The following is an 11826-nucleotide window of genomic DNA, read 5'->3' as shown; positions in this document are numbered from 1 at the left end:
TTTGTTCTGCAAGAGGTGTTTTAATTGTTCTTCCAGAAGACTTGTTCTACTGGCTCAGCTTCCATACTGGTATTGGAGAGAAGGTTCTATGTGAACATTAATAACCAAGCAACCTGATTTAGACTTCTGTAATTTGACTCATAATCTATTTATTCATAGATTCAAGGATGAAGGAAAAGCTAATAAGAAGCAGCTGGGGCTGGGGTTGAGCACAGTGGTAGAGTACTTGCCTCGCAGGCATAAGGCACTGGGTTTGATCCTCAGCACCACATAAAAATAAATAAATGAAATTTGTTTCCAGCTACAACTAAGAAAATTTTTTTAAAAAAAGGAAGAAGCAGCAGCTAACAGGCTGGCACAATTAAAATGAAAATCTGCTCTGTGCCAGAAATACCCATTCACACTTAGGCTGGGGAAGTGCGGCGATACTCTATAGAAGTGGAATAAATGGTATATATTACATTGTGGGCCTGAATAGACAAGATCATAGTTAAGGGTTCTTTAACCTGAGGCTTCAGAGATCCAGCGATTCTATACATAGACTGTATTTAGTATGTTAGTTTCTTTTGTAATTCTCAAGTGTTTTATGTATTTAAAAATACTCTGAGCTGGGTGCTATGGCTCATATATGTAGTCTCAGCTACTTAGGAGGCTGAGGCAGGACAATCATTTGAACCAATGAGTGGGAGGCCAGCCTGGGCAACATAGTGAGACCTCATTTCAAACAAACAAACAAAATATATTCTGTTAAGAGGTCCATAGGTTTCATCATAACTGCCAGAGGGATCCATAATAACAAAACAGACTCAAAATCCTTGCTTAAGTTTTTTAATTGTCAGTAGATATAGCCAGATTAGTTTTTCCCATAATTTTCCTCATGAGTTGTTTTTAAAGGAAATCAGAAAGACTTAATTGGATTCGATTTTAACAGCTGCAGATTTATTCTTCATTGTATATCAAGCCTTATATGCCTCTCTAGTATTAATATTGATAGTAGCAGCCTAAGTGTGAATGGGTGTTTCTGGCACAGAGCAGATTTTCATTTAATTGACTCTTTCTTTTATATATTAAATCTTGGTTGCCAAGAGCTTTTCTCACTAGGAGTTGTAAATGCTAAATCTATACTTGACTTCACCACCTCCTGTCAAGATAAATGCAAGCTTTGTTTCCTCTCAAAGGAGTTCAAAGGAATGATTTACTCCTTGGTGGGTTTGGGGAAATATTGTTCTCAGCCAGTATCACATGAACCTAACAGCAAAGATTTCCAGTGCCTAAAGCAAGCTCAGCTGCCTTTTTGTTCTCCTGAAACATGCAGCAGTTGAAATGAGAAATTAAAAATTGCTCACTTCTAAATTCTACGATAGAGAAATGGCAGCAATAAAATTATCTTAAGTGGGAGTATATTGATGTCCTCCAAGTTTAGTCATAAAGTATCTTATATAGCTCAACAGACATTAATACAGATACAGGAAACAGTCTTTTTGGCAGCCTGAGGGCAGAGAGATAAGCTGTGCTTATTAAAGATAATCATTTTTGGATGTATGCCTTAGAAACTAAAAAACTCACGTTTCTTACCCAGCGATCTGTATCTTTGAGCTAAGGCACATAGAGATCTATTAGTAAAAAGGGGCTGGTAGGTTTATTCAAGTTTTGTATTAAATAGTTTTTTGGTGGACTGTAGCTAAGGCTTGCTGTTTTACTTGGGGTAGTTTGTTGAGATAGTTTATTTTAAAAGCCAGATGGTGAATTTCACAAATTTTGCAGATTTATATGGGCTTGCTTTTTGTGATTAACCATAGCAGCTTTTATGTGCCTTCCCTTCAGTTATGTTTGTGCTGCTCAGAGTAACCCTGTGAAATAGGTTGCGAAGTTAGCTTCTTTTTATAGATGAGAGATTTGAAGCCTAGAGAAATGAAGAGTTCATAGTATTCAATTCTTTAAGTAGAGTCAGTACTGAAACCTGGATGTTATGAGTCCTAGCCTTGCACTCTTTAAACTGCACCAGCTATCCCACTTTAAAAAGATGATGCAAGATACTGTTGTAACTCCGCATCATTCTCCATATCCATTGGAGAATGGATTCATTTTTCATGTTATAGTATTTTTTTTTAAAGAGAGAGAGAATTTTAATATTTATTTTTTAGTTTTCGGCAGACACAACATCTTTGTTTGTATGTGGTGCTGAGGATCGAACCCGGGCCGCACGCATGCCAGGCGAGCGCGCTACCACTTGAGCCACATCCCCAGCCCCATGTTATAGTATTTTGACCCATAATTTTCTGCTTGAAATTACCCAGATTCCAAGCCTGTTTACAGAATGTATACCTGAGGACTGGTGAAGATTAGAAGAGCCCGCAGTCCTTGAGATTTTCTTTGATGATGATATCTGTAACTGCATCAAACACAAATTTGACATTCTGTGTATCTGTAGCACAGGTCATGTGACTGTAGATTTCTTTGACATCTTTTCGCATATTGAGGTCAAGGAACTGGTTCTTGATATAATTCCCCGCATCTTCAAAGGAGTTGTTCCCTGGTTTTCCAGAAAAATAGTAAAGAAGTGGGCTGAATAAACCCTTGTCTATTGCTTGTTCACTTTTTAGGTGGCCAATTTGATCCTTAAAATGTTGTATTAGACAAATACAGTTGGGGGCCTGTTTTTGGAACAGGGGTTCAGCCTATTGTCATCCAGTGTTTCTCACTTGAGTAGACCAAGGAAATTGAGAAGGGAAGTATCTCTGTGTCTCTACCTTTGGTTTCTGGTAGGTATCCTTTGAACAGTCAGTGCTCTCATGCATCTAAAATTTGCTGTATTTCAGACACATCTTTATTTTAAACCTCTAACTAAATGCCCAAGCTTACCCTGAGACAAGGTCCTTTATATCTCCTTAGCATAGGGAATGAGGCAGTTAGTTGCTAGTTACTACAAAAAGGTATCACTGTTGTCTGGAGCTCTTGACACTTACCTTCATACTCTGGAAAACAAATACTGAGATGGACTTTCTTGATTTTTTCCTCAAAAAGATCTTTCTTGTTGAGAAAGAGCACAATGGAAGTAGCCGCAAAGAACTTGTGGTTACATATGCTGTTGAACAGATGCAAAGACTCATGCATACGATTCTAGTAAGAGGAAACACCATTGAAGATATCAGATTGGGTTTATGGGTTGGTTGTTTGCTTTCATTTTTGTTGCCCTTAGATAACCAGTACTCGAAATGTAAAAGGATAGATACGGGAACAATTTTTCTCTTTTGAATGTGGAGTAAAGCCAACATATCTGGGTTCCTTCTAACCTCATTTCTATCATTTTAATAGCTGTATAACTTGGGGAAATTATTGAGTTTCTCTTGAGTCTCAGTTCCCTTATACTGTTATCATGAAAGTTAAATGAGGACATATATAATGGTATCTGTATAGTGGCTAGCATATAGGTATACAATAAATGTTATGCATCTCTTTGGCAGCCAGGACACCAGCAAGGACTTCAACATCCACAAATACTGCCAATAATAGGGTCCTAGATCTCAAGTTTGGACAGGAACATGACAGGTATACTTTGGTTCTAGTGCCACATGATGAAGGCTAGAGAACTTCCCAATGCACACCACAAGCACTTCTGCTCTTTTTATTTCCTTCTGTGATTGCTACTCTGAAAGAGTGAGAAGTGGTGCTATATATGTGCAGAGTTTGCAGATTGCCCACACTAGCCTGCATGTAGGAGACAGGCCTTTAGGGACCTGAAGTAGGTTGATACCTGACTTGAGCTCAGTCATCTAATAAAGCAAGAAAGATCAAATTTGTAGCGTTATCTCACTCTTACTACTACTACAAAATTCTTTAAAAACCTCAGAAATCAAGGTTAAAGACAGAAGAGACGTTGGAAACTGAATAGTGTTGTAAAATATTTTGGCTGAAGATGTAGAGTGTTCTAATGTGAACTTGAGCTTCTAAGGGGAATGGAAAAGAGCTGAAGCTGAAGTGAGGAATAGGAGGATAGAATGTTTTCAATGAGTAGGTTGCTGGCTTCCATTTGTGAAGCAGATGTTTATGTGAAATTAGTGTTTTCAACACCTTTGACATCCTTTATCTGTCTTTTTTTTTTTTTTTAGAGTGAGAGAGAGAGAGAGAATTTTTAATATTTTTTAGTTCTCGGCGGACACAACATCTTTGTTGGTATGTGGTGCTGAGGATCGAACCCGGGCCGCACGCATGCCAGGCGAGCGCGCTACCGCTTGAGCCACATCCCCAGCCCCCTTTATCTGTCTTATACTCAGAGAATGTAACTGCCCAGGATCTGATACTTGTCCTGCAGTACTCTTACAGAACTTCACAGGTTGAAGGGAACCACCTCAGGTGGTTCCCCCTCAGGTGGTTCCCCAGCGGTCAGTTAAGTTGGCAAGTGAGAAACTCGGTCTACTAGTGTCACCTTACTTCTGTTGATACACAGTACATTTCTAGGCTTCTGAAGTGAGGTTAGTAGCTCAACATCTCTATCTGGGAGATTTATACCCCTTACCTTGTTTTTTAAAAAAATACTGAAATCCTCTGGTGAGCTTTGTAATAGTTAAGTAATACTTTGATGTCTAATCTGAGACAATCTCATTCTTAGTAAATCTAGAGCTCTAAAGTACTAACCTAGAACCTGCAGAAGAGGTATTTTAGAATTGCTTACATGAGACATTCATTGGTCTGCGAGAGGTCAGCTAGATTGTTAGAGTTCCCTGAAGTCACTCAGTTTGGGGCATTGGGATGACACAAGTTTAGAGAAAGGGTTGCGGCAAAAATTTGTCCTACTAAAGCTGTTTGGTTGAAAGGTCACTTACCACTTCATCATCTTCCACCAGTACCATGTCGTAGGCACTGAGCGCTGCACAGAAGATGATGCAGGTGACCCCCTCAAAGCAGTGGATCCACTTCTTTCTCTCAGATCTCTGCCCTCCCACATCAAACATCCTGTGGGAGAAAGCAGATGTTCATAGGTATGCCCAGAATATGACCCACATGCCTTTGATGTTAATCCCCCAAAGTGGCTACTTTGGGGTCAGTTAGCAGCAAAATGAGAAGTAGAAAGGAAAAGGGAAAGAAGTAGGACAGTAATTTAGATTGGGTTTCAGCAAAGGCCTAGAAGCATGCCCATGTCCCTTTTTAGGATTACACATGTGTATCTGAGATGCCCCAGGGAATCATGTACTCACCTGAAATTCAAGTCTTTGACAGAAAACTTGGTTTCAATAATGCCTGTAGTTTTCACTCTAGATCTCAAAACATCTTGCTCATTAGGAATGTAGTTGGGGTCTGTAATCCTGTCCAGTTGGTTCAGGTAGCTAGAGAAAAGTGGTTTGTATTGATAACATTACATTCTCCACAACCAAGGTGAAGAAACGTAAAGCATCTTGCCCACAGTCACACAAGTAATATGATGATGGAAACAGAACTGGAATCCATATAATTAAATCTAGGATTCTTTCTTTCAAACCATTATGTGTCCTTCAAAAAAAAAAAAAAGTAAGCAATGGGCTAAGGGACTGCCCATTTGAGGCAGGAGTTCCATCCAATTTAAGTCAAATCAGATTAAGTTATCCTTGGATTTTTTTTGCTGAGTGCAAGCTTTTCTAGACTGAATGAGATTGACTGGTTTAAATGGGGTGATCAAAGTTCCATCATGAGGCAAGAGTAGACTGAAAGAAACTAGAGACACAAGACATGAAGGCAATACATAGACTTCATCCTGAATCACATTGGGGGAAAATCATTTGAGCTAATAGGGGAAAATTGAACACTGATTTGGATATTAATTATATTAAGGTATTATTAAGTATTATGATGTGATATTGTACTTTTCTTTTTAAAAAATCCTTATATTTTAGAAATAGTTTATAGGATGAAATGATATCTGAGATTTGCCTTAAAATAATCTAGTGAAGACAGGTGCAGTAGCACACACCTATTATCCCAGCTACTCAGGAGGATGAGGGAGAAGGATTACAAATTTGAGGTCAGCCTGGGCGATTTCAATAGACTCTGTCTCAAAAAAGGGTTGGGGATATAGCTTGGAGAACTTCTGGATTCAATCCCCAGTACTGCAAATATAAGTAACTGAGTGTAGGGGTAAATGAAGAGTTGGCCATGAATTAACTATTGAAACTAGGTGATTCATTATTTTAGTCCACTTTTGTATATCTTTGAAAATTGGCATGAAAAGTAAGAGTTTTTTAAAAAGGAGAGGAAGCTTGGTGCAATGGAGCATGCCTATATTCCCAGTGGCTCAGGAGGCTGAGACAGAAGGATCAAAAGTTCAAAGTCATCCCTAGCCACTCAGCAAGGCCCTAAGCAACTTAGCGAGACCCTGTCCCTAAATAAAATACAAAAAACAGGTTTGGGGATGTGGCTCAGTGGTTGAGTGCCTCTGAGTTCAATCCCCAGTACCAAAAACAAAAAAAGAAAAGATGGGAAGAAGGCAGATGTGAAATGAAATGACTGAGATAAACAGGGAACGAAAATTAACACTAATGCCTAATGTATGCCAGGTATTTTAACATTAAAATTCTCATTGAACCTCATACACCTTCAAGATGAATATTCCCATTTTATAATTAAAGGGAAAATTTAAAGAGTCAAATAACTTGCCTGAGATCAAAAGACTTTGTGGTATGCTGTAAGAAAGCTTTGTGGTCAAGCTGAACTGAATGCAAATCTAGCCTCTGATAGTTACATATGTGACCTCGCTGAAATGGTTTTTCATTTATAAACTAGGACTAGTAAAAAGTATTATCTACCTGAAGGCTTATCGTGTAGATGTGTAAAGGATCTCAAGACAGTACACATGGTACAGCTAGCAGGGACTGTGCCTTGGAAAGGGAGCAATCTAGAGAGAGTAAATGATCCAAACAGGAATTTAATGCAGGTCTGTTTAATTGCAAAATTCATGCCCATCTATGACATCTGTTACAAACACACTTGATAACTCGGTCTCTGTCTGTGTCTTTTGGAAGCAGCTTTGCAAAGTTGCTAGTCTCTGATTCCTGATCACCTTCTTTTGGTTTGCCCTGGTGGTTTCTGAGTCCCCTGCCCTAATATTCTGACATAGATGCTATGGTGAAGGAAACTTTGATTCCTGCTTGGTTATCTAGTAGAGCCTGAGTAAACCAACTTGAAAAATCAACCCTGAAAGAGCCTTCAATGCATTACATGTCTCCTGAGAGAGTGTGTGGCAGAACCACAGGGCTATCTTTTGATTCTGAAGGAAGAGGCTAAGTGTTCAACATAAAAGAACAGAGCTGAGGGCTACTAGGCAGAGCACCTCTGTTTTGAATTTTGTCTCTTCTGCTTTGTAGCCAGTGTGTGGTAATGCAGAGTGGTGAGAACTGGCAGATACCTGTGTGGCATTAAATTTATTGTGTGGGTCTCCAGCTTTCTATGCCAGAAATTTAAGGAAATCCTGGAAGATTGCCTAAGCATCATCCTGCCTCCTCCCCAGTCAGAATCTTACTAGGATGCTGAGTCATTGAGCTGATATTCTGCAGCTCTTTCGAAGCAAGCTTGAACTCCACCATCCTTCCACAACTTTCTGATGACCTCCACCAGCTCAGGAGGCATGGTCCCCTCCTCAATGGAGTCGGCCAGGTTATTGAGCTGTCGCCCATCATCCTGTAACACAGAAACCTGGCTGAGAATGACATGAGCAATGGCTTTCCAAGAACACTGCTGAATGGAAAGCATTTTGCATTGCTACCAGTGGTTAAATGTGGCAGTCTTCAGTTAAAGCACACTTTAAGTGTGCTCCTCAGATGTAGAGTGGGCAATATATCCAGCCCTGGGATGCCTATAGGATAGCTGAGATCACAGGTGCTTCTTCTCTGTTATTCCCAGCTTCTATCTTTAGTCTGAAAGTGGACTGCCACAAAATGTGTGTCTTTTACTGTAGGGAGACTGGAAGTTTAAAGGCTACATTGACCATGAAATAAGATGGAAGACAGGCCTTTGCTTTTTCAATGGTTTAAATTTAGGAAAAGGCTCATACTAGAACTAGGGGTTTAGCTTCTAAAAGTTTCATGACTAGGGCAAGAAGAGCAATTTAAATGGTAAAAAAAGACAACAAGGGAGAAGAAGCCGGGCGCAGTGGTGCATACTTGTAAATCCCAGCAACTCGGAAGGCTGAGCCAGGAGGACTGAGAGTTCAAAGCCAGCCTCAGCAACAGAGTTACTAAGCAACTCAGTGAAACCCTGTCTCTAAATAAAATTCAAGAAAGGGTTGGGGATGTGGCTCAGTGATTGAGTACCCCTGAGTTCAATCCCTGGTACCAAAAGAAAAAAAAAGTAGGGGTGGGGAGAAGCTGAGAACAGTTTTGTAAATATAAAAGTGAGGTTTGCTTACTTCTCTGGACTAGGATTTAAAATTTGGCATATGGGATTTTAGTTAAACAAGTTTTTTTTTCTTACCCAATTTCCCTCATTGTTTGTTGGTCTTTTGTGTGTGTGTGTGTGTGTGTGTGTGTGTGTGTGTGTGTGCTTTTTTTTTTTCATTAGCCTTTCTTGCTTCCACCCTTAACCACATAAGATTAATCACGTACCGCGCAGCTTGGTTCAGCATAGTCAATGCCCAGTGTGGACATAGCCCGGATGATAGCCAGGATGGACTGTAACACATTCCCATAGATGACAGTCTTGAACTCCAGGCATTCTTCTGCTGTATACCCATCCTGGTGAATGATCCTTCAAGGGGCAGACACCCAGCTTTTAAATAACCAGACCTAAGGGATTGGGAATCTAGGGGGACTTAAAAGGTCATAAGAACCCCATCTCTCTAGTTCTGCTATCCCAAAGTGCAGAGTGGGAATCAGGTTTTTATACTCAGTTTCCATGAGGCTGAAGAGCCTTTCACTCTGAGTACCTCCACTGGTTCCTTTGAGTACTTCCCCCAACCACAGTCCTTTGGGGCTTTGTTCCTACTCACTTCATCTGCTTGACGATAGTGCTCTTTCCTGACTCCCCAGCACCTGGAAGGAGAAATGCTTATGCTTCCAGTTTCCACCAGTTCTCCCCAACATTCCAGTAGATGGTCTGTGAGGAGTCAGAGGTTGCTTGGGAGCCTTGTAAAGGGAGAACTTGTTAGAGGAATGATTGCTCCCCTCAATTTCTGTCTCCTTGAGCTCAGGCCATTTGCCCTGGGTTGAGAGCAGAATTTCTCAACTTCAGCACTTATTTACATTTTGGGCTAGATTTTCTTTTAGTGGGTACTGCTCTGTGCATTGCAGGATATTTAGCAGCACTCCTAGCCTCTACTCACTATAGATCAGCAGCATCCCACTCTTTAGTTGTGACAACCAAAAATGGCTCCAGATACTCCCCATATGTTTCCTGAGGGTCAAAAACCTCCCATTGAAAACCACTAATTGATTCAGGGGAATTCCTTGGACACATTTTTTCACTGTTTTTGACTCAGGTAAGTAATCTTGAGTAGGACTGGAGAAAGCTGGGTCTCTTTACTGGAATATTTTTTTCTCTATGGTTCCCTTTATTGACTAAAATATCCTAATGCTCTCTTCTCTTTCCACTTCAAAAATTCACCTTCTGGGCAAACAGAAAGAATCAAATGATTATTGGCAGAGGGGAAAAAGTAGCATTCTGTTCTAAAAACATTCAATAAAATAATATCCACATTTTTGTTTTCTCAAACATCTAGGCAATTGCTCAGATCCTAAATACAGACGAGTTTTGCATTTCACAATGTACCTTTCATTCTACATAGATTTGTAGCAAAATAAACACCATACATGTAGTAAAAAAAAAAAAAAAAATTCACCTTCTGGGCTGGGATTGTGGCTCAGCGGTAGAGTGCTCACCTAGCACGTGTGGGGCCCAGGGTTAGATCCTCAGCACCACAAAAAAATAAATGAAATAAAGGTATTGTGCTCAACTACAAATAAAAAAATAAATATTAAAAAAGCATCACATTCTGGGTTGGGGATATAGCTTAGTTGGTAGAGTTCTTGCCTTGCATGCATAAGGCCCTGGGTTCAATCCCCAGCACCACACACAAAAAATTCACATTCCCTTTGACCCTCCTTTACTCCATGCTACCCTGGTCCCTCAACCTCCTACCACTTAGCCTGTGCTGGTTCCCTCTAAGCTGCTTATTCTGAACCTAGAATTTGCTTTAAGCTTAAAATGTCTTTCAGTGGCCCCACCACCTCCATTTCCCCTTGTGTAACTTCTGAGCTTCTCGGAACCTGGGTTGAGCTTATAGAGATGCTCCTCTAGTGTGTCCTTAGGCTGTGCCACAGTAGGCTGAGAAAAGGACTTGCTTTAGCTTGCTGCTTCAATTCCCAGGCTCCTTATGAGCTTGGAAACCCAGCCCAGGTATCCAGGCCCCACTTGCTCTAGCTAGCCTACTTCTGTGGTACTACTGGTGCTTTTTTGTTTTGTTGTTTTTTTTCCTTAAGCCTGTTGTCAAATTTTCTTGTCTTGGTTCTATTTATGGTCATGAACAATTTCCCTGACTGACCCACTGAGATGCTTTTATTTTCTCAGTACAGACCAGTGATCTGCTTAGGAGCTCATCAAGTTGATGAACCTCCCATCTGTCAGGGGTTTTAGAGGCAGTTACCTAATAGAAAACAGGAGGGGACTTCTTTGGATAAAGATCCCATTCCTCCCACATCAGGATTCCCTACTTCCAAAATTTTTACTGAAAGCCAGAAGGAACCAGTGTACTTGGCAAGAACCAGTGGATCTATGCCTGGGACTATGTAGGAGGATTGTATGGCAGAACTGCTGAATCCATTGGTAAGGGAAGGTCCTGTCTGATTCTTTGGACCAGAGTTCTCTCACTGCAGATTGGGTAAGTGTCTGCAAGGTTAGGGTTCTTGGATTTGCAAAATCGAAATGAAGTGCTACATTTGGAGATGGTGGGTTTAACCTCACTCTTGGATTATTACTAGTTCAAGGAAGAAGAGAAAAATTCCAGTAGCTTTGGAATTCTGGGTTCCCTTGGAGTGGCTATATAGACTTCACATAAATGGCCCTAGAGCTCCCTAACTCCTAGCTTGAGACTGGATAGGGAAGAGGGAAACTGGCCTGCCCTCCCTCCTCCCTTGGGGTGGGCTGAAACACCTGCCCTCCAGGAAAACAGGAAGAAGCATTACCTTCCCCTTCTCTGGCTCTTCTTTGCCTCTCACTCACCCAGCAATAGCAGCTTGACAGTCTTTGCTTCCTTGTCAGCATCCTCCTGCAGCTTCTTTTCTAGCTCCTTGGACCTCTTGGCCAGTTCTTTGTCCTCAGTACTGGCTCCACTCCCCATCTCTGCTGTTCCCTCCTCAGCTATGTCCTTGGCTTCTAGGCTTCTCCTGTAAACTTTCCTATATGTGAGATGGAAGAAAAGGAAAAACTAAGTCCAGATGGAGTATCGATCTCTTGCTTCCCTAAAATTGATTTACATGTGGCTGGGTAACAGAGTGGGCTATAGGTTGTTGTACCCTGCCTCCCCTGGTTGAGACTCCCTACCCCAACTGGACACCTTCGTCTTAGTCTAGGGATTGTAGTCTTTATGTCTAGCAATGTGATGGGTCAAGCCAATTAAGAGCTTTGCCAATAAGCAAAGGGCAAAGACTCAATCAAACGTTCTGTAATGAGAGAAGTGATTCAGATTCTGACACAGGAGGGAAGGGTACAGGTAGGTACTGGAGCTCTTTGGAATGAAATATGCCCACCTCCATCCTTTTGGGAATCTCGTCTCCTGAAAGCCACCTGCGTCCTTGGAATTACTTGTATTGTAGAGCTGTAGGTTAGGGGCACAAATGTAGGAAGCATTCCTCATGCTGGGCCTCT

General features: G+C 41.0%; 1 protein-coding gene across 1 annotated transcript; it reads right to left on the bottom strand.

Moving 5' to 3' along the window:
- Window positions 1-2238: 2238 nt before the first annotated feature.
- GNAT2 (G protein subunit alpha transducin 2) lies at window positions 2239-11299 on the bottom strand (the record flags this gene model as incomplete). The annotated part of the gene is made up of 8 exons (XM_081308587.1): window positions 2239-2533; window positions 2967-3120; window positions 4824-4953; window positions 5196-5324; window positions 7490-7647; window positions 8571-8712; window positions 8954-8996; window positions 11182-11299. 8 exons carry the CDS (start codon window positions 11297-11299, stop codon window positions 2343-2345), a joined length of 1065 nt encoding a protein of 354 aa, XP_081164713.1. The 3' UTR covers window positions 2239-2342.
- Between the last annotated feature and the right edge of the window lie 527 nt (window positions 11300-11826).

Source organism: Spermophilus citellus (genome assembly GCF_964194105.1).
Source record: "Spermophilus citellus genome assembly, chromosome: 9".
NCBI lineage: Eukaryota > Metazoa > Chordata > Mammalia > Rodentia > Sciuridae > Spermophilus > Spermophilus citellus.
The sequence above is the reverse complement of the archived record's forward strand: the minus strand, read 5'-3'. Positions and strand labels throughout refer to the sequence as shown.